This window comes from Mchenga conophoros, linkage group LG2 (genome assembly GCF_057382185.1).
Source record: "Mchenga conophoros isolate Kocher_MC1m ecotype Shallow Benthic linkage group LG2, M_conophoros_male_GT1.1, whole genome shotgun sequence".
Lineage (NCBI taxonomy): Eukaryota > Metazoa > Chordata > Actinopteri > Cichliformes > Cichlidae > Mchenga > Mchenga conophoros.
In genome coordinates, this window is record NC_140527.1 from 10,196,736 (window position 1) to 10,220,427 (window position 23,692).

Sequence of the window (23,692 nt, forward strand, 5' to 3'; positions counted from 1 at the left end):
TGCTGACACTCACCAGTCCCCGGCCCCCTTCCTTCCGCTTAGCGTACAGCCTCAGGGTGCTGGACTTGGGGTGAAACCCTCCATGCATGGTAAGGAGCTTTCTTGTCTTTATGTCAGTGGCTTCTATCTCCTCCTTTGGCCAGCCTATTACCCCAGCAGGGTACCTGATCATGGGCAGGGCGTACGTGTTGATGGCCCAGATCTTGTTCTTACCATTCAGCTGACTCCTCAGGACATATATATATATATATATATATATATATATATATATATATATATATATATATATATATATATATATTTTTTTTTTTTTTTTTTTTTTTTTGAGCTCAACTTTGATTTCCTGTGTTTTATTCACACCCCCTCAGGCTCCACAGTCGAACCTTATTCTGATAGCTCATTGTCTATGAGGCTGCAGTCAGGCGCCCTGGTCCTTTAACCGCATTACAGACAGGTGGAGACAGATGATTGGCTCTGGCAACCCCCTTAAAGGGAGCAGCTGAAAGAAGGTTTGGGCTGATTTATTTATTTTTTAGCCCTGATTAGTGACAGCAGGCCCTGCTAGCCTGCTGGGGGGGTGTCGCACTGAGTTTATTTAACCTCCCCCGGATGAGCGGCTGTAAGCTTTGATTTCTCGGACCTGGTGCAGCAGGTTGTGGGAGCGAATCTCCAGTGCCTGGATCTTTGCCAACAGCTTCATGTCCTCTACCTCGTAGTCTGGGATGATCTTAAAGCCGTACTCATCATGATCCCTGAGGACACAGCAGATGTTTAACACATTCATCAGGTCTGGAGTAAACAGTGAAAAATTTGATCTATTTAGAGTTTCTTCTTCTGAGTTTTTAATTGTCATGTCAAGTGACTCTTGAATGAGAAAGAAGCAGGTTGTGTCTGTTATTTTGTCTACCCTGCTGTTCAGGTGCTCGTACCGGTGCACACTGAGCTTCGTGACTCTCTTCAGCTCTCCCTTCAGAGCGTCCTCGATCATTTTCTGCACAGCCTCCCGCTGGGCCGGATGCAGAGATTTGATCTCCTGCAGCCTCCGCAGGACTCCCAGGTAACGGCTCTCCACCTGACAGTTAGTGGCCTCCAGGAAAGCACACTGCAGCCAATCAGAGGGCAGGAAAAGGCATTAATCACTGTGCTGTAGGCTGTGGGCTGTAGCTGGCCCATAGCAGCTCTGTGTGGTGGTGGAGTGTTTAAATGAACAGAAATGGCATCAGACCGACCTTCACCATCAGGGTTTTCTCCTGCTCTGAGCTTTTCCTCCACAGTTTGGTCAGCTGGTAGATCTCAGAGTTCAGAAACTTGTTCTGAGTCTTATATGCCTCGATGTCATCCTGCAGACACAAACACAGACAACCTGGGAGGTTTAAGAGGTTTTAGACTCAGTAACGTAATATCGGCTGTTTCTTTACTGTTGATAGCTTCAGCTCATTTTGGAAGGTTTTTAAACTTTCTTTAAAACACAATCACTTACACTCTGTACCTTCAAGTAAAACTGTAATTCGCTGTAAGTTATCACTGTGCTTCACCTTGAGGTTGTTGTTCTCCTGCCGAAGCTGTCTGAGAGTCTGAGAGTTGATGCGGCCGGCAGAGGACGAGTCGGGGCGCCGCGGTTCTGACAGACACGCTGTCACCTGATCGGACAGCTTTATGATCACCTGACAGGAAACAGTCGCACAGTGAGTACAGCTGCAGATAGACTTCATGTTTTACTGTCACACAAAGCTCACAGGAAGCAAGAAAAAGTAAATGAGTACATTTACTCAAGTAGAAGTGCTTGTAACTCTAAGCACTTTCTATTTGTCTGCCAGCTGCAGGCGGTGATTCAACAACACAAAACTAGAATAAAGAATCGTTCAACTTCATTTCAGCCGTTCTCATGTTGCGTGGGTGCGTCCTGTTTTGGTTCAGGCAGGAAGAAGAAGCTGAGTCACAGAGCCAGTTACTGCCTAGATACGATACGTGACCACTGGGTGGAACAGTTGATTGAGCTATATGGTCATAATGCACGCCACACATAAAACAGAATTAAAATGAAACCCTGACAGAGTCAAATATGCAGCCCGGAGGCCGGATTAGGCCCACCAAAGGTCCCAGTGCAGTCTTGGGTGGCTTTGAATGAAGTGAAAATTTAAAAGTTCAGATATCTGGAAAATAAAATCATCTCCTACTCGCGGTGTGAGAAAGCCAGCACAGGAGCAGAAGACTGCTCCTGTGCTTGAATGATAACGAAATGCTATTTAAACCTGCGACAGCAGAAAACTGAGTGAAGTTGTCTGTTTTAGACTTCGTAAGCAGCTCGCAGCATATTAAACATGAACCTTTTCAGAATGTGTTTGGACTTAAAAAGACATAATTTCTTTCTAAATATTTGTCTTGGATTCAGAAATCTGCAGTAAACTAATTTCACGAATTTGAGATCAAACTGCAGTGTATGTGGCACTCAAACTGACACAGCTGATCATTTTAAATAACTGAAACAACTCATGATTATGAAGGACGAGCTACCTAAAGAACCCTACTCTCAGCACGTTTTTTTTTTATTTTTTTTATCGTCAGTCATAACTCCTGCAGCCTCCTCTCTCCTCCTGATGAATTTTAGGAATTGAGATGTTTCAGTGTGGCGTACAACAATTCAAATCCAGGTCAAAGGTAGGCGGCCGGTCCAAATAAGGAGGCACAAACTTGAAGAATCAGAAAATATTAAAAAAAAAAAAAAAAAAAAAAAAAACACCTCCTGAAGAGACCTAAGTAACATCACAGAACACCAACCTGCCAACCGCTCTTTAAAAGTGAAGACACGGAGCTCGCTCAATGAGCATTTTGCTCTGTGATCTTCCTTAAACGTTCCCCTTTTTTGTTCTTTTGGCTACAATTCTCAGTTTTCCAACGAATCACATGGCACATCCATCATCTGGGCTGGTCATTTAGGTGAAGCGTTGAATGCACAGGAGAGGCCCTCTGTCTGATCTAATCAACATCCACCCACATTCGGTTTGTTTTGTGCTTTTTTTTTTTTTTTTTTTTTTTTTTTTTCCTGAGCCAGCAGCAGCTCCAGGAACAGCTCCAGATCTCAGAGAAACTTTCAGTCATGGAAACAAACGTGCAGTTTATTTTAACGTGACCAACCAGAGGTCAGTCTGACAGCAACCTCTGGTTTGTCCTCACCTCCTGTTTGGCGTTGTTCTTCTCCTTCAGCATCCTGTTGTTGTGCTGCAGCTCGGCGACCTGCATGGCCTTCTCAGCCAGACTCTTCTTCACCACCTCCACCTCCATCTTGGCCTCGTCGAGCCGCCCCCGGAGGTCGGCCGCCTGCCGCTCGCGGTGTCGGAGCAGCTCCAGACGTTCCTGCTCATCCTCCTCTGCCAAAAACTCGGCACAGGTTCGCTTCTCCAGCTGAGAAGCCTCCAGCGCTTTGTGGAGGATCCACACCAGCTCCTGCAGGAGGCGCTGTGTTTGTCACTTTTTTCAGTGGCAGCAGAGATCAATAAAACTTTATGATTACTGAACGACTGATCACCTTCTGAGCTTTGACCTCCTCCATCAGCATCTCTTTCTCCTGCTGCAAGCGGCCTATCCGGTCTGAGGACTGAGACGCCATGTCTCTGCGGCGGACAGGCAAGGTGGACGCGCTGCGAGCCTTCACCCTGCGGCTGCAACTCTCAAACAGTGATGGTGACTCCCTGCCATCTGTAGGGGGCGCCTGATCAGCGGCATTGAGCAATGGTAGGGGAGGGGAGAGGCTCGGGGATTCAGAGGGAGTGCTGAGGGTTGGAGAAGCTGAGAAGTGACAGAGAAGGATTAAAAGAAGTCACACGCCTGGATGCTGAAGCGGGTAAACTTCTTCACAAATAAAATTTTTATCATTAGAGAAAAAATTACCAATAATCATCCTACAGATGTAATATTATCTACAGCTACTTTTAGTACCATTGATGTTAAGTTAGACTCTTTTTCTCCAATTGATCTTTCTGAGTTAACTTCAATAATTACTTCCTCCAAACCATCAATGTGTCTTTTAGACCCGATTCCTACAAAACTGCTCAAAGAAGTCCTGCCATTTATTAATTATTCAGTCTTAAATATGATCAACCTATCTCTAATAATCGGCTGTGTACCACAGGCCTTCAAGCTGGCTGTAGTTAAACCTTTACTCAAAAAGCCATCTCTAGACCCAGCAGTCTTAGCTAATTATAGGGCAATCTCCAACCTTCCTTTCATATCAAACATCCTTGAAAGAGTAGTTGTCAAACAGCTAACCAATCATCTGCAGAGGAATGGTTTATTTGAAGAGTTTCAGTCAGGTTTCAGAGTTCATCACAGCGCAGAAACAGCTTTAGTGAAGGTTACAAATGATCTTCTTATGGCCTCTGACAGTGAACTCATCTCTGTGCTTGTCCTGCTAGACCTTAGTGCCACAGGGTTCAGTGCTAGGACCAATTCTGTTTACATTATACATGCTTCCCTTAGGCAGCATCATTAGAAGACATAGCATACATTTTCACTGCTATGCAGATGACACCCAGCTCTATCTATCCATGAAGCCAGATAACACACACCAATTAGTTAAACTGCAGGAATGTCTTAAAGACATAAAGACCTGGATGGCCGCTAACTTTCTGCTTCTTAATTCAGATAAAACTGAGGTTATTGTACTCGGCCCTGAAAATCTTAGAAATATGGTATCTAACCAGATTCTTACTCTGGATGGCATTACCTTGGCCTCCAGTAACGCTGTGAGGAACCTTGGAGTCATTTTTGACCAGGACATGTCCTTCAACGCACATATTAAACAAATATGTAAGACTGCATTCTTCCATTTGCGCAACATCTCTAAAATTAGAAATATCTTGTCTCAGAGTGACACTGAAAAACTAGTTATTACTTCCAGGCTGGACTACTGCAATTCATTATTATCAGGAAGTCCTAAAAACTCGCTGAAAAGCCTTCAGCTGATCCAAAATGCTGCAGCAAGAGTCCTGACAGGGACTAGAAAGAGAGAGCATATTTCTCCTGTTTTGGCTTCCCTTCATTGGCTTCCTGTTAAATCCAGAATTGAATTCAAAATCCTGCTCCTCACATACAAGGTCTTAAATAATCAGGCCCCATCTTATCTTAATGACCTTGTAGTACCATATCACCCTATTAGAGGACTTCGCTCTCGCTCTGCAGGCTTACTTGTTGTTCCTAGAGTATTTAAAAGTAGAATGGGAGGGAGAGCCTTCAGTTTTCAGGCCCCTCTTCTGTGGAACCAGCCTTCAGTTTGGATTCGGGAGACAGACACTATCTCTACTTTTAAGATTAAGCTTCAAACTTTCCTTTTTGCTAAAGCATATAGTTAGGGCTGGACCAGGTGACCCTGAATCCTCCCTTAGTTATGCTGCAATAGACGTAGGCTGCCGGGGATTCCCATGATGCATTGAGTTTTTCCTTTCCAGTCACCTTTCTCACTCACTATGTATTAACAGACCTCTCTGCATTGAGTCATCCGTTATTAACCTCTGTCTCTCTTCCACAGCATGTCTTTTATTCAGTCTTCCTTCTCTCACCCCAACTGGTCGCAGCAGATGGCCCCGCCCCTCCCTGAGCCTGGTTCTGCCGGAGGTTTCTTCTTGTTAGAAGGGAGTTTTTCCTTCCCACTGTCGCCAAAGTGCTTGCTCATAGGGGGTCATATGATTGTTGGGTTTTTCTCTGTATCTATGAAGCGCCTTGAGGCGACTTTTGTTGTGATTTGGCGCTATATAAATAAAATTGAATTGTAAAGAAACTGATGGTGGTAATTTACAGGACAAACACAGACTAACAAGCTCTTAATAAAAACCCGAGGACTGAAGCGGACCATGGCCCAAATCAGGTACAAAATACTCAGTACAGGTGAGTCACAGTTCAGGCTGATGTTTATGTGTTTAGTCTGAAGTCAAAATGAAAAAGTCCCAGTTCAAGTCCAATTTAAAGTCACAGGTAACTATAGATGCATCTTCTTCCTTCCACATCTGATGGGCACCGCAGGCCTCAACTTTATTTCTATATAACCCCAAATCACAAAAATGCTGCCTTATTATCTCAAAGTAAAGGCCTTACAGTATTAGAGAGACTTCAGTGATTACATGATCCTCCATGTGGAGCACTTTATGACAGAAGATGCCTTCAACAGAAGCAGGATCAGAGTGGGGCAGCAATCTGTCTCGACCAAATATGGGTGGAAACATTCATAACATGGTTTGGTTCACTGTCACCTGTCACCTACACAACACTAACTACAAGGTTTATTAAAAAGAGAAATCTAATAGGAAAAGTAGAGAGTGTTCCTGAATCCAAACTGGGGAGCTCGTCTGTTATATTCTGCAGAATTTCAAACAGCTGAAGGCTTTTCAACGAGCTTTAAGAACAACCTGACAATGAATTCCAACAGTCCAGCCTAGAAGTAGGAAATCTGTGAACTAATATTTCAGCATCACTTTGAGGCCATGTTCTTAATTTTGTTGATGTTGCATATATGAAACAAAAAAGGCCTACATATTTGTCTAATGTGCGCACTGACGGACATAAGTGACTCCGAGACTCCTCACAGGGCTGCTGGAGGCAAAGGTAACACCATTCAGAATAAGGATCTGGTTGGACACCAAGTTTCTGAGGTTTTTAGGGCCGCGTACAATAAAAAACTTCAGTTTGTGTGAATTTAAAAGGAGAAAATTTAACATCATTCAAGTCTTTAAGTTATGACTGTAGTTTAACTGATTTGCGTCATGTGGTTTCATAGATGAATAAAAATGGTATTACTGGTGTACTCTAAGCTCTAGCTAGTTACTGTAGTACTGCTGTAGTACTGTATATACATACTGGGGGTGTTGACTGTGTCGGCAATGTTCGGGGGAATCCAGGGAGGAGCTTCTACATGAAACACGCTCTGACTCCAGTCCTGGGATGACCTCTTACGCAGACAGTGGACTGAGTTTCTGTACTCAGAAAGAAGAAACATGAAGACCAACAACAAAACAAGTGGAAGACATCAGACTGTCTGAGCCGTTTAAATGTCTCAGATTTGTGGCCGAGGGGACTCACTGGATCTCGATGAGCGGATGCTTGAGCGACACGTTGGCGAGGGGAATTCGCGTCATCGGCACACTGGCGGCCCCCTCCCCGACCAGACCGATGGGGCTCTTCAACACTGGCAGGAAGTCATCTGCACAAACACACACAGACATTCAACACCTCAGACACACACACAAAGCCTGTGTGTTTTCTTCTAGCTGCTTATTTTCAATGAATGTGTGTTTGATGTTTAAATACTTTTTATTTGACCTTTACTTATACACTCTCTTATATAGTCTCATTAAGACTCGGTGTCTCATTTACAAGAGTGACCTGTGTCAGACAAACATTAAAATCGCAGCAATAGAAGAAACAATAGAATAGCTAAAATTGTCTAACGTTTACACATTCATGTCAAAAACAGGAACAAGTTCCCAGGGATGATTTCACAAAGTCATTTGTACGTCTTTTAAAGTCTACAAGTGACATCAGCTGATGTCATATCGTGTATCCCACAAAGATGGGGCAGAAAAAGAGGAATGCCTTCTTTCTGAGTTCTGTATGAACTGATGGTGACTGTAATAAAATCCTGAGACTGCAGACTATGACTAAACTGTTTGCATGATGTGTACTCTGATAAATAAGAAGGGAGTAAACCATACATAGATTTACAGATAAAATTATACCAATGAACCATCCTGCATATGGCCAGTGAGAGCCAGTCAACCAGAGAATATAAGTACAGTGGCGTGCCAAAGGTTTACAGCTGCTTGTAAATCTTAGTGCCCTGTGATAAACAGTCCATGAAATGGAGAGAAAGAGCAGAGGCATTCATCTAAATTTTATCGCTGTAATCCAGGAGGGGTTAACAGGTGGTAACAACGAGCCTTTTCCTTGCTGTGAAAGAGAAACACGATTGATTTTTGGAAAAAAGAAGCCCAACTTCAGCCTCAGTTTCAGTAATTTTCACATAAACTAGTTTTTTTTTCCTGCATTCAAAAGCAGTCTGAGCTGACACAGCTGTGACTGTATAAATTCAAAACACAATAAATAATTGTATCATCTGTGTAAAAATTAACCGAAGCATTAAGATTTTGTCCACAGCCATTAACATAAATAGTAAATAGTGCAGGCCCCACTACATAACCCTGGGGCACTCTCTGGAAGAGAGGCCACTGAGCTACATGCACTGCTGATGGTCAGAAAAGTCATTAGTAATACACCAAACTGCTTGGTCTGAAAGGCCTACGACCAGTAGCCTCTGGCATAAAATGCCATGGTCAATAGTGCTAAAGGCTTTTGAAAAACCAATAAAAAGAGCAGCGCAGTAGTTCTTTGAAGGCTTTCAAGGCTCAATAAACATCATTAAGAACTTTTAAGAAAGCAGTTTCAAAGCATTGAAATTTCCTAAAGCCAGACAGAGAAGGAGATAAAGAAAAACTACTATAATCCAAGAAACTCTAAGTTGATTATTTACCAGACTAAGATCCAGAGTTTGGAAACTGGTCTGTACTGTAGTTATTGACCATTGAAGAATCACCAGTTTTCAGTAGGGGAGTAAAAAAAAAGGCACACTTCCAAATCTCTGGTAAAGGGTTCTGTTGTATGGAAAGATCAAAACACATCAACACTGGCTCAGCTATGACTCTTGCGTCCAGGCAAAAAAAGAAAGGTGACAGGAATATAAAGATGTTCACTCTTTTTAAAACTGTTGAAAAAAAGCTCAGGCTAATTGTTTTACGAGTCTGAACCTTAGCACACTTCACTGACGGGTCTTAAATTGTTTAATTATTACACTGAACAAAAATATAAACGCAACACTTTTGTTGCTCCCATTTTTCATGAGCTGAACTTAAAGATCCGAAACATTTGCTACATACACAAAGGACCCATTACTATCAAATATTGTTCACAAATCTGTCTGAGGCTACGTCCACACGTACCCGGGTATTTTTGAAAACGCAGATTTTGCTGTGCGTTTACACCTTTCGTCCACACGTAAACGGCGTTTTCGGTCACTGAAAACGGAGATTTTTTAAAAACGCCTGCCAGGGTGGATATTTTCGAAAGCTCCATTTTTGCATTTACTTGTGGATGAGGAAAACTGAGAAAACGCAGCGTCAAAGGTGTGCGCCATGTTATTGTTTCGGTGAAATTAATTTCTACAGTGGGGGACAAAATACTGTTAACTGTACTCTCTGCAGTGTTTAAATGCTTACACATACACACACAGTTACTATCCCTGCACACATAGGTTCTGCTTCTTTGTGCCATCTTTGTTTACTATTTCCCACCGAGGCTTCTAGACTTCTGATTGGCCAACATTTCTACACGTTTAGGAATATATCGCCACCTGTTGCTTTGGCATGTTCCTAGCAGCGTTTTCCTTCACTTTTGCGTTTACGTGTGGACGGGATTATTTTTTAAAACGGAAACGGAAAATCTCCGTTTTCAAAAATATCCGTGTACGTGTGGACGTAGCCTAAATCTGTGTTAGTGAGAACTTCTCGTTTGCCGAGATAATCCATCCCACCTCACAGGTGTGGCATGTCAAGGTGCTGATTAGACAGCATAAATATTGCACATGTGTGCCTTAGATTGCCCACAATAAAAGGACACTCTGAAATATGCAGTTTGATCACACAGCACAATGATACAGAAGTCGCAGCTTTTGAGGGAGTGTGCAATTGGCATGCTGACTGCAGGAATGTCTACCAGAACTCTTGCCTGTGAAATGAATGTTAATTTCTCTGCCATAAGCCGTCCTCAAAGGCGTTTCAGAGAATTTGGCAGTACATCCAACCGGCTTCACAATCGCAGACCACATGTAACCACACCAGCCCAGAACCTCCACATCCAGCACGTTCACCTCTAGGATGGTCGACCAGGTGGAGACCAGCCACCCAGACAGCTGCAGCAACAATCAGTTTGCATAAAAAAGAATTTTTGCTAAAACTGTCCGAAACCATCTCAGGGAAGCTCATCTGCATGCCCGTCGTCCTTATCGGGGACTGGACCTGACTGCAGGTCGTCACATGACAGCAGTTTGTCACATGAAAGCGTGTTCCAGTTCCTGCTAATGTTCAGCAACTTTACACAAGTATTGAAGAAGAGTGGACCAACAGCCCACAATCAACAACCTGATCAACTCTATGCCCATTGCGCACCATTTGCCTCACACAGTGCAACACATCTATATGTTGCACTGTGTGAGACAAATGGTGGCCACACCAGATACTGACGGGTTTTGCGACTTCTGTATCATTGTGCTGTGTGATTAAACTGCATATTTCAGAGTGGCTTTTTATTGTGGGCAGTCTAAGGCACACCTGTGCAATATTCATGCTGTCTAATCAGCACCTTGACATGCCACACCTGTGAGGTGGGATGGATTATCTGAGCAAACGAGATGTTCTCACTAACACAGTTTAGACAGATTTGTGAACAATATTTGATAGTAATGGGTCCTTTGTGTATGTAGAAAATATTTCAGATCTTTAAGTTCAGCTCATGAAAAATTGGAGCAAAAACAAAAGTGTTGCATTTATATTTTTGTTCAGTGTATTTTTTGTCCCCCTTATGTAAAATTATTTGCACTTCTACCTCCATTATCTTTTTCTTTTAAAATTTTCCATACTAGATGTCCAATAATGTGATTAATGTGAATTCTAGATAGTTAGCTAGATTGCTAGATAGATAAAACGATAGCTAGTTAGTTAGATGGATAAGATAGCTCGACAAATAGGTATTATATGCACAACAGTGATAAAACAAAACAAAAAAATAAAAATACGTTTAAGTTAAAGAAAAGTAGAAAGCAAGACTAAAATTGTGAAAGAGTTGCAGATTGTAGTAATAAATAATGTTTAGACTATAAATAAAAGAAACAGCTACAAAAAGGTATAATCCAGAAATGTGTGTGCCTGAAAGATGTTTTATAATATAATAGGAATGATTTACTGAAGTAGTTGAGTAATTCTGATGCCTAAACAACACAAACGTAGATAAAAACAATTTTAAAAAATGATTCTTTTAAAAATTAAGAAATTTTGCGATTTTCACTGTATATATTGGGATGAGTCTGGGAGGATCTCCAGGCCATGTCATAAAGACCCTGCAGGGGGCACTGAAAGATCTCCACGCTGTCAGATTAGGCTCTGAACACCTACATGAAGGATAATTAAAAACAAACAAACAATGGAGCCGTCTCTGTGAGCTGAGCTGAGACGTAAAAGTGCTGAACAAGCTGGGACATGTACTGAATACCTGAGAGCCAGGTGAGCTGCTCCAGTAGTCAGACTGATAAACAGAGGAGGTTCAATGCTTGTTTTATACAAATTTTATCTCACGATAAAAAAATGAAAGAATGAAGCTCTGAGCTGTACCACTCTGTTTTTTTCTCCTTCCAGCAGGTGTTTGCTCGCCAGTTTATATTTAGTCTGTGGGGGTTTCCTCTCATTCAGTCGCATGCAGCTGATCTGCAGTCAGAATCGCTTCCTGTCCAGATGATGATGTAACTGAACCATAACAGGAAATGATCCTCAGCTCCACAGGGCGACATCACAGAGCATATCGAGCACCACCAATATTTGGTGAAATGAGCCGTGATGGCCTCTTAAAAGTCAAATATTTTCAGAGGTGAAGTATTTGACTGCATGCTACATGAAGTACTTGGACTGATAACACTTTTTAGTACAAGCTTCATTCATGATTTCATTTAATGACATTTGCATAATTTTTGCTAAGTGAAGATTAAATTTTTAACCTTTTTAACCCTCTAATGCGCTTACTTGTTAATAGACAACAGTAGAGGCACACAACAGAAGTAAAATCACACTTTTTACTTCATCCGCAAAAGTATAATTTAAGATTAAGCCATGGGCGATTGTGGCTCAAGAGTTGGGAGTTCGTTTTGTAATCGGAAGATTGCCAGTTCGAGCCCCGGCTTGGACAGTCTCGGTCGTTGTGTCCTTGGGCAAGACACTTCATCCGTTGCCTACTGGTGATCTCAGAGGGCCTGGTGGCGCCAGTGTCCGGCAGCCTCACCTCTGTCAGTGCGCCCCAGGGCAGCTGTGGCTACAATGTAGCTTGCCATTGTGAATGTGTGTGTGAATGGGTGAATGACTGAATGTAGTGTAAAGCGCTTTGGGATCCTTAGGGACTAAGTAAAGCGCTATACAAATGCAGGCCATTTAAAAATGGTTTATTTGATCAAACACAGAAACTCAAAAGGCTGAAAGAGCTCATCAGAGTGCTTAATATTTTCAATTAGTTTGAGTCAGTGAACACTGTCACCAATTTTAACCTCATCTGTCAGTTGGAGGCTGTCCAGCATTGCACCTAAACACAGCATGACTGTGTTTACCACTGCTGTCATAGGAATGCTGTGCTTAGCTTCAGCTAGTCTCTGCCTGCTTAACACTGACGGATAACTGACCGTAGGCTGTCTGTACAAGAGGATGTTCAACTAAAAGCTGATCAGTGAATCCCGACATAATGCACAGAGAAATAAAACCAGACTGGATTCATGTTTAGTGCCTTTCAGTGGGGAGGGAGCGGTGAATTTCCCCACCTGCTCCTCTGCTTAATTTTTAATGGCCCTGCTGGGATTTTGATGATCTCCATCTCCAAACTCAGGTCCTAATTAGGATGATAAGGGTGTAAGAAGCACAGAGAGAGACCCTGTAAACTCCTTCATGCTGACCTAAACAAAAGAAAAACAGCCACATATATGAAGACACAATGAAAGGAAAAGCAGCTTCTTCTCTGTGACAAAAGTATAACCTGAAATATTTCTATGAAAAGAGGGACAAAACCAGTCAGTGCATGCTAAATGACTCGCTCGATCCTTTATTCTGACGCAATTTTAGACTTTCAGGGAACAGTGAGTCAGTCTGAGCCCCTCCCATGCCTCATGGAAGGATTTCCCAATTCTTGCTGGGACACAAAGGAGGAAGAGGAAGATAAACCACAGCAGTCACTCACTTCCTGAACATGAGAGACCAAACATGAACATGAGAGGGCCGATAAAGACAAAAGGTCTGAAGAAGCTTCTGGTGAGAGTCACGGGAAAAGCAAGTTAGAGACTGAAAGTCTGTTTCAACCACAGACTGGGTATAAAAATGAGATGGGAAACTCACAGCTTTGTAGCTTCTGCATTCTGAAGCCTCAACATTAATAGAGCTAGAAGTGACCACGTGTGGATGAGAGGCATACACTGTACAGGTGCATCACACAGACACAGAGATCAGACTTCTTCTGGGACCACAACTCATTTGGACAGCAAATGCTGAAAGTTTAGTTTTAGTTAGTGATGTGACGTTCTGTATCGAGGCTTCGAAGCTTGTGTCGAGTAATGGAGGGAGCGTTTCCGCGATGCGCGTATCGAGGCTTGCTTCATTTATGGGAGGAGCTGAAAATGATGACGTCCGAAGCCTCGCTGCCCGGCTGTACCACGTGACTGGTTCATGAAGTGGTTCGAACTTTGCCGCGAGATATGACAGCGATATAAACCCCTCAGACTTCATTCAAAATGTGGGTGTTTGATGGAGAGTTGCAGTTAGTGAGAGTTTGGAGACAGTTTGGAGGTTTATGAGAGTGAGGAGAGAAAGTCAGGAGAGAATGGAGCCAGCTAAGAAGAGGAGGATGTCCTCCCCTGTGTGGGAACATTTTGATCTTATTCCTCCCAACAAGGTATGTAAATTTCTACAGAAGATGTATTTTCATAATACTGATGGTGCAATACAATCAATATATGTTAAGCTGTCTTTACTTTTGTACAAGGTGAAGTGTTTGCTCTGTGCCAGGGAGCTGGGATATAACAACAACACCTCATCCATGCTTAGGCACAACAGAGCTTTGCATGAGAATAAGGGGGACACCGATTGTGGAGCAAGACCAGGTGAGCCATCAAATGTCATGATAATATAGCATGCAGTAATGTTACTAAATGATATAACAATATTATACAGCTGTAATAAGTTACGTGTGTGATATTTATATTTGTGCTTTGTCTTTATTGTCTTTCCTCAGGAGAACAATCTCCAATAGATGAAGACCTGGTTAGCATGGTGATTGAGGACTCCCAGCCATTTAGCATTGTGGAGGACAAAGGATTCAAAAGATTTGTTAAATCATTAAATCCTAGCTATGTTCTCCCCACTAAAGGTTATAAAAGCAGTGAAAATTTAGTTTTTACTGAATAAAATATGGGCAGGACTGAGGCCTCAGTGTGTAGCTGTCCATACCTCAACGTTACAAAAGCACAACCACTGTCCACACCCCAACCACACCTCACCTCACAGTAAATGATCATTTCCATTTTAAGCATTTCCAAATGATCATTTTCCATACTGCCAGTATAAATATACACAGTATACTGCCATCAATACAATATACATGTTTTACACACTCCTTCTGTTGTTGACATTTACAGGCTGTGTGCAAAAGGCCACACTCTTCAAATTCATGCCAACTAATATTTTTACGTCCAGTAGGTGTCCTACTAGAGCAAATGAAGCTTCAAGAAGCTTTGCGCTGGGGTGAACCAATTGGATGAAAAGCTTCAATGCTTCATGAGGCTTCATCTGCCCATCACTAGTTTTAGTCAACTGAACATCATCAGACTAGGAGACTAAATCAAAAGTTGATTCAGATTGGATCGCTGCCAAATTCGTCCTGACGAAAGTTATGATGCAAATTATGAGTTAACGAAATTAATAATATCTGTTAGCATTAAAAAGGCTCCCACAGCACAAACGCAGTCCACAGGTCCAGTTCAGGGACTCCAATTAGCTGAGGTGAATACTACTAGCTACAGCCACCTGGCAGTCATAAACGGATACGCCCCCTTTTTAAAAATCAGGCTGTAAACATGTTTTTCTTTCAGGAGTGACTCACTATGGCAGGGGTGGGCAATTCCAGGCCCCGAGGGCCGGTGTCCTGCAGGTTTTAGATCTCACCTTGGGTCAACACACCTGAATCACATGATTAGTTCATTACCAGGCCTCTGGAGAACTGCAGGAGCTAATTTAGCCATTTAAATCAGCTGTGTTGGTTCAAGGACACATCTAAAACCTGCAGGGACACCGGCCCTCAAGGCCTGGAGTTGCCCACCCCTGCACTATGGGGTCTGCTGGAGCCTCTAGTGGACGGTGGTTGAAGCTCACCAAACTGTAATTTACTGATATTTTCAAAATAAGATTAGACGAAGCAGATCTTCTGTCAGTGTTCAGGGCTTTTGTTTTAAATAAACTTTTATTGTTGCTCGCTGTAACTACATCCTGGAGAAACTTTAAAACAGTTAAGTTCATGTCTCAGCGTTCCATGTAGAAGCTCGAGCAGCAGCTCGCGCTGGTTTCTCACCTGCAGTGTTGTTGTTGTTGTTTGTTGGGTCTGAGCACATGGACATCATTCGGTGCTGCCAGCGCTTCACCTGTAGTTGCTGCAGCCAATAGAGCATCAGCTCCTCGGTCACAGCCTGGAGAGGGTGCAGGTGGATTAAGAGACTCCAAACACTTGCAACTCAAATCCAAAAATGCTTTAAGCAACATTTGGCCTCCTACCTTCAGTATGAAAGTCCGTTCAGGTGTCTTAATTTGGAAGGTACCCGGCTCTGACTTCAGTGGGTAGGTGAAGGTGGCACCGCTGAGCTCCACCCACCCGAGCGGCATCACGTCGTTTGGTGTGCGGTAGTAGAACAGCTGGTTCTTCTTCTCCTCGTAAGTGAACCAGCGCTGCTTCCAGGCCCTCAGAGGCCCACCCTGCTTCATCAGGAAGCCGCACAGTTTGGGCTCCCCGGAAGGAAAACCTGCAGGGCCGGGCTGCATCTGGTCACAGAAAGCCTCAATGGTGAGAGGTGGAGCTGGTGGAGCCAGGGCGGATCTTTTAGCTGGAGGATCCAAGTGTCTTTTCTGGTCTGCAGGAGAAGGGGGAGGAGACTTGTGGGTGTTTAGGTGAGGAGGATCTTGGAAATGCTGAAGCCTCTCAGGTTTTTTCTCCTCTATGGACTCAGAAATATGGAGCTTATTCTGGACATCCTTTTCATCTGTTAGCAAAGTTATAAATGAGTTTCTTTTCTCATCTTTAGTTTTCTGATCTGCACAAAAAAGATCTTTGTGGTTTTGACAGTCCTGAGAGTCACCCGGTTCTTGTTCATGTTTTGGTCTGACAGAATCTCCAAGGTTCCTCTGATCTGCCCCCAAACCAGAATCTGTTGATTCAGGAAGAGGATCTAGTTCGGTTTGGTCTGGAAAGAGGTTTTCTGGTTGTGGTCGATCTGGTTTTGATTCATTTTTTGAAGAAGTTGAATCTTTAGCCTTTAGCCTGTTTGTCTCTGGAGTATTTTCTGAGGTTTTCTCCGTGTGAGGATCCCGCCGGTCTGTTTTCTCTTTAGCCTGTTTGTTCCCTCCTGGCCTCTGGTTCTTCTGTGACCCAGGCACACTGGCAGACTCTGTGCTCTGGTGGTCCTTCTTCGGAGACTCTGTCTTCAGCGTCCCCTCGTTAGCGTGGGCAGGAAGTGAGCAAGACGAGGCAGAGCTGGGATTTCCTGCTGAGCCGCTTCCATTCATCCTGCAAAAAGAAAGACGGAGGAAGGAAATTGAGTTTAATGATGTTTGTGAGGAGACGTTTGGCGGTAAACCATCAAACTGGATTCTGAGAATTTCAAATCCAGGCTAAGTGCCTTTTTCCAGACAAGGAGTATAAATAAAGGCTGCATTTGGAAAAAAGAAAATATAGCCAGCAGGAGAAGAAATGCAGGGACACAAATTCAAAGTAAACCAGTTACACATTCAGATACACATCAGTTTGTGTTGAAATATGCAATATCACCTGTATGCAGTAAAATCATGTGGACAGCCAAGGTTCCTCAAACTCATTTATTTATTAAATGATTTTTTAAAATTGATTTGCTTACTTTCTGAGTGTTTACCTTATATAGACTGTAAATAAAAGATGACTATACCCACCTTAATGCCACTCATTAGTTTTAGTATCTGTCTTCAACCTCAGAGATAGCATATAGACCATATCTGTATGACAGGGTGGAGTGTTATGTTATGCTAGCTAGCTTGACTGTCAAGCTGCATTCACAAACAGTACAACAGCATCACACAGACACATACCTGCTAATTACTGCACAGTAACATCTAAATAAAAGTTTAAGTTTAGAAATGGACTTACTGAATGGTCTGTTAGTACGATTACGCACACAGCAGCCATATTGTTGGCTAGATAATAATAATAATTATTAAAATGACAACAAAAGGCTCTAACAGCACAAACATGGCCCTGAGGTCTCCAATTAGCTGAGGTGAAGCCTAGCAGACAGCTAGCAGCTGCAGCCACTTCTGTGAACTATGGCTGTATCTCATTTAAGGGACGCATTTCGAGCAGCCTTCGAATTGGGACTTGGGAGAAATAAAAATCAAATAGGACCAAACCTGTAAATAATTATTTTTCCATTCTTTCTTCTTTTACTGAAGTCACGTGTTTGTATATAGTCTAAAATGTGTGTTCGACTCTTTATTCACCCGTTGGTGGTCCAGGAGCAGAGCACCATGATGCGTGAAGCTCTAAAAACACGTTTTAGTGTTTTTTTCCCGCAGTGGAGGACCTGAATCCTTCTTCTACTGAAGAAAAGCACCAAAATAAGCACAAATCTGATGAGTTCTAAAGTAATGGGACCTAATTACAGGAAGTGGTTCAGGTCCAGGGAAGCAAAACATCTAAATGACAATCCATATCTCTGCATCTCTATACACACAGATATGAAGGGGGAAAGCCAAACTAGAGTAGCGGCTCTTGACTGGTAAGCGTGGCATGACCTTCTCATGTGGCAGGTCAGCCCACACGTATTTGTGGAATATCCAGTTCAGCTTAACTGCAGACCTGTGCTGTGCAGATCATGCATGTTACTGACTGCTGTTATATTCATGGATTTTTCCAGACAGCCTTCAATGAGTTTGGAAGGAGGCCGCGTCCTGTATGGACTGTTGGCTTTCAGTTAAACGGGTTTCAGATAGGAAAACCAGCTGCCCTTTAATTTTCTATTGACTACTAGACTCATTTTATTCAAACAGCTGAAAGGGGAAGATGGTAAAGGTTCCCCACATTCTGCCTTTGTCTGACAGTGTTTGTAGAGCATGTGCTTCCAGTTCGAGGTATTTGACATTTAGTTTGTGTAAGCAGTGGTGCGGCATTTGGTGTCAGCGCTGATTCACACTCCAGAGACTTGAATTCATTCAAAGAAGCACTAAGTTCGGAGATTTTCCTTTCCTTTAATTTAGTCTGACCGATCCCATCATTTAATGCCTTCCCTTTCCTCTGTAGGTGTTTCAGCTACCTGGAGGGCAGGGCTGACTGGGTTTTCCAGTCTATAAAGCTGTTGCTAGTACTTGCTCTGAGTTAGTTCTTTGTTTTTCTTCCTTGCACCTCTCACAATCCTGATTCTCCCAACTTTCACTTTTGTTGACTTACCATTCATTTAAGTTACTTCACTTTATTTAATGTGTAATATTTTTAAAATGCTTCAGAATAGTGTGTTTGTTTTTTATCATAACTTTCTGAGAATCACTGTGACAGACTGAAGATCTTTTTTTAAAACAAATTCTATTGTGTTGTCACACTTAGTGTCAGCTGTTTGTGAACACCTGCTTGGGATTTTGTGGGTCATTGTACGGAAACTGATCTAACTGCGCTGATTCAGAGTGTGCTTGATGCAATCGTCATCATGGGACAATGGCTAACACTAAAGTGTGAGATAGGTTGGAAACCCTTAAAAACCACAGATTTAAAGCAAGAGTGCTCTGTGGCCATTTTAAAAGACATTTAGCTTCTGGGGGGAGCTTTTCCCTCAATGCTGTTTTGTACATGTCAGGTTTTGGATCCAGTTCCAGATGAAACTACCAGGCTAATATTAGACTGGCAGGAAGAGTAAGAAAGCTGAAAAGGTTAGATCTGCATGACACTAAAGGGTGAGAAAAGAAAATTGCTTGAAATCAAATTAAGTGTTCAACAGGGGGGGAAAGGATCCAAGCAATGCTAAAGAAGACGTTTATGGGAAATTCTTCACCTAGGACAAATTCCTTTCAGCAGTGGTGTGTCTCATGCCTGTATTTCCTCTCATGCTATTTAAGTATTGGTGTGTGTTCAGAGCGTGCTAACTGGAAAAGCTGAGACAGTGCTGATTTAAAAGCCTAAGCGCTGCTTCCAGGAACGTAATGCAAGCATTTTAAGTGCTGAAGAAAAAACAAGCGATGGTCTGCACGTGACTTGTTTCAGTTGGGGCTGCTCCGCTGCAGGTGTGACCGCTTTTAGAGTTCACCGTGTCGGTCCCACAGCATACTGCTTGTCATCTGAGTGAGCATGAAATGATTCATGTTTGCGGCAGCAGCTTTGGCCAATATGTCTTGTTATCTAAATGTTTGTTTGACTTGGAAAAGTTTTGGCATTCTCACAGCTCACTGCACTGCCCCCGAAGGCCCAACCCAAAGCCAAACCCTCAAGCACGTCAGAGGTTTATGACAGTTTGAGCCTACTACTCATTAAGCTTATTTTACTCCTGTTGCTCTATCCTTTGGTAATGACTTACAACTGTGAGATATTTATGAGTGACTCCATGTTATTTCATCTAACAGAAACAACAGACACTGTCACCTCTCTGTGTGGAAGTCATGTATATGATGTTTATCCATCAGCGTGAACAGTTACGCCATGGCAATCCCAGGCTGCAAAGGAAAAATCAATATTCTCTGATTGATTTACAAGTGGTTGCAGAAAGTTGCTGTTGCAAGGTGAAACTGCTTTGGTTGCTGACAGATTGCTGCAGTTGCCTGTAGTTTGGGTGGAAGATGCCATCTTGTTTGCAAACATTTGACAGCTGCTAGCTAAGTTAGTTAAAACAAAGACTGTGCCTTCAAAGTAAAAGTCATTCATGTCTTGTGGAATGTGTCTGGCAATGAGGCCCAACCTTTACTTTGAAAGTTATCTGTTTCCTGTTTGGTTTGCACTACTGCTAGTGGTTAGTTAGTGAGTGTTTGCAGACAAGTGGCAACCTTGCACGCAAAATATGGGTGACTATGGCAACTTCCTAGTAACCACAGCAATTAAAAGGAGTTTTTCTGGTGCAGCACCCTGTTTGCAACCAATATCACCCCAAAACGGCCAGCAACCTCTAGCAACCACTGTAAGGCACCAGGAAGAAGTGCTAGTGGCTCTTGTCTAATTTAATGCAAAACTACAAACTTAGCCAACCTATAGAGCACCCTCTGCTGGTTGATTTATTAATATAATTCTGCCTGTTTACTGGTTTTTAGCCATGCTCAACTGAGATGCTCTGCAGACAGGTGTTGTGCCAAAAACTGATTTCCAATGTTTCCGTGTGTTTTTTTTTTTTATGTGTAATATCATTATATATGTTGCTAAATAGACTTTGGTGAACAGGTATTACAAAGGGGTGTATATAAAATAAAAAAAAATACCTGTGTTATTGTACTTACATTATAATCAATCAGCTCCCTTTTGTCCACTTAAAATATGTTTACAGAACTATTTTTGCATTTGTTGCAATTTCAGCTGTCCCCTTGGCCCGATTACTCTTGAAAGAGATCTTTTTAAAGTCAACAAGAATTTTTTTAACTGCATAAATAAAGGATACAAAAAAGTCACTGCCAAAAACTGATTGCGGCTTCTACCTTGTTACAGGAATGTTGTTTGTTGCTTAAGATGACTTGATATCATTCATGAGGGATACATTTGACATATGTTTCACATATTATAGACCAACAAGTTATTTATAGCAGTTTAAATACAAACAATCAGTTTTTGGCAGACAATCACTTTTTGACACAACACTGGCTCTGACTTCGGGACATTTGTTTCATTTGTCTTCTAGAAAGACTTTTTGTTTTATGACGTTAGTACAAACAGCTCGTCATAACTGAAATCAGATGTGTTTTTCTTGTTCGTTTTGGAGGTGGATCTCTGACTGATGAAGAGCATCACTGACTTTGCTTTTTGAGCATGAAGTGATGGAAACATGAGCAGCAGGCAGGAACGCAGTTGATCCGGTCACAGAATGCAGCACAACACCGGCAGCCTGATAGGAAGTGAGCAAATACTTCATGCTTTTAGGAAAGCTGCTTATGCTCACTGATCCCATTCTCTCTCTCTCTCTCTCTCTCTCACACACAAACACACACACACACACACACACACACACACACACACACTCACTGGTAATTACTGCAGTACTTCATACAAAACTGTAAAAAATACTTTTAAATCGTCCTTCCTCTCAGTACAAAGTCTCTACACGTGTCTACTCCCGCTCATACTTACACACTCATTAAAGTAATTTTTCCACTCAGCGGAACTCCACTGTTACTTTGATTACTTATTATTACTTTGATATTTAAGGACTTCTGTAACAGCAGAAACAGTTGAGGGTTTACCTGAAGGGGCGGGGCCTGAGCCCACCTGGCGGGTCTGTTCGTGTTTGACTGACAGCCGCTGCAGCTGTTAAAGAAATCACACTGAGTCACTCCACCAGCTCCTCACTTCTTCTCCTCTTCTGGACTTCTCCCTCTCCTCGTTCCTCTCCTCCTCCTAGTCTTCTTCTTCTTTTCTGCTTTACGTCCTTTTATTCTGACTTCTCTTTCTTCCGGCTCCTTGCCATCCACCCCTGCGGCTGGGAGCGCTCCTTTCAGCGCCACGGCCCAACAACACGGAGCGAAGACGTAACTTCCGGTAAGACATTTCAAAATAAGACCAGTTTTGGAAAAGTTCCTGTGATCTTCAAAATAATGTGTACTTTTGTAACATCAAAAGAATTCACGCTACTTAATAGCTAGACGAGGAACTTTTTAGGAACACTTGCACTTGAAATATTTTATTTCACTTTTTTAACTTCACTAATTACAGAACTGTTTAAAAAGTTTTAAGCCGCCCATCATTTTTTTTATTTTTTGCTTCCAAGCGTCCAGACCTTCTTGAGCAGTATTTCTTCATACTTTCTGAAGAACTGTCAATGCTTTTCTTTGGACATTGGCTCCTCTTTCATTCATTTTCAGTACACCTCCTGTACTAGACCATTTTAGAGCAATGTTTTTGGTTTGTTTATAAGCAACTTCAATGCTCACCTATGAGTCATTCAAACATAAAAAAGGCAGATAACGAGATGAATCAGTGTTGTGTCTACACACAACTTAGCAAAGAGCTAATTTTAAACTGTGTCTTTAGGCAGCCTGTCATAAAATATATCATTTGTTCCATTCCTTTGGTTACATCTATGAAAAATATCAAAGATTAGACAGTTTGACAGCATAAAATTGTATTTTTGAAACGACAAGGCGAATCCTAAAAAACTATTAGCTGGCTGTAAGGAAGAGGACACCCTTACTATATTTATTGGTCCATCTCACTGTGTTTCCAGCCGCTAAGGGCCGCCCTGTTACACTGGCATATCTCAGCATGGTGTGCAGTGTGTCTTTAAAAAGACTGACACAGGACTTGAGAGAAGCATCTTGACCTTCAGGTAATCCATCTACTGATCACTGAAGTCTCATCAGGCTGTCAGGAAGTCATTCTTAATGAAAGGGAAAAGGGAGAAGGGGCTGCAGTATGTCAAATTCCACAACAAACTCATCTGAAGATCAGTGGCAACGGGTCTGATGGAGCAATGAATCCAATTTTAAAAAATTTTGTTCAAATCACCAGTAAGTATGGAGTGGGTTAGGAGAGAGGTACAACATGAACACTGTTTAATTTATTTTACCGAACGAATCATATGTGCATACATGTCATAGTCATAGCATATTATCACACTTATTATTTCCACTACAGAAACTAAGCCTGACTAAAAACAGAGAACATGAAGTTAAAGTTTGTCTCCATCTGCTGGCAGCAGGAAAAACAACAGTGTGGGGGATCGCATCCACAAAGCAGTCTTATCTAGATCCCATTTTCCCAGTAGAGGATGGGGAGCCAGGCATAATTTTATGGAACACAAGAAAACTTAAGAAACAAACATGTGAATGATAAAATAAAATAGTCTGGAATCAGGATCCAGTTCTGGCAGTAACTGAGACACCTGTGATCTCCTTTCAATCTGCTGGTTTTAAAGGAGGTCCTACAAGCTACTGAATCAGGAGATGTTTTTAGTTTGTCTGTATAAAGACCTGTGACAAAGTGAGAAGTGATCTCATCTGCACCAAAGCTGCATGAATTTATTTTGTTCTTCATTGTAAGTGTGTTTTCTTAGATATGAGCCTTAAGCATAAACAGCTCTTCTCCTCTGCATGGAAGCTGTTAGATGATTTGTTTCTATTTGGTTTTGATGATGATGGATGAAGGATGCATGAGCAGCTCATTCTGTTCTACAGAGGGCACAGAGGAGGGAGTCCATGACTAACTATCCATGACTTCTGTCCATGTCCGAGCCCCACATTCAGATCACTCCACCTTCATCATTCACAGCCAAAGTTTTAGTGTGTTGTGTTGAAGAATAAAAGCGGTGGCACACTTTTCAGTCTGCTGGACCTGGAATTAAAGCACCAGCACCAGTGTGGCCATGAAGAATCAGTGGGAAGAATAATTTGGTTATTCACATTTCTAGTTCTTGTCTCGTCTCTGTCTTGTCATCAGCATCTCTTTT

General features: G+C 42.3%; 1 protein-coding gene across 1 annotated transcript in view; it reads right to left on the reverse strand.

The window, feature by feature from the left end:
• LOC146581710 (TBC1 domain family member 2A-like) overlaps positions 1-21,770 on the reverse strand; it is a 33,089-nt gene extending 11,319 nt beyond the window's left edge. Inside the window, exons 1-11 of the mRNA XM_085285977.1 lie at positions 21,492-21,770; positions 15,603-16,608; positions 15,403-15,517; positions 7,069-7,189; positions 6,847-6,962; positions 3,527-3,786; positions 3,175-3,444; positions 1,536-1,664; positions 1,230-1,340; positions 930-1,102; positions 641-752 (exon numbers count right to left, since the gene is read on the reverse strand). Coding sequence (XP_085142103.1) covers positions 641-752; positions 930-1,102; positions 1,230-1,340; positions 1,536-1,664; positions 3,175-3,444; positions 3,527-3,786; positions 6,847-6,962; positions 7,069-7,189; positions 15,403-15,517; positions 15,603-16,607 — 2,412 coding nt within the window. The 5' untranslated portion in view covers position 16,608; positions 21,492-21,770. The remainder of the gene's footprint in view (positions 1-640; positions 753-929; positions 1,103-1,229; positions 1,341-1,535; positions 1,665-3,174; positions 3,445-3,526; positions 3,787-6,846; positions 6,963-7,068; positions 7,190-15,402; positions 15,518-15,602; positions 16,609-21,491) is intronic.
• Between the last annotated feature and the right edge of the window lie 1,922 nt (positions 21,771-23,692).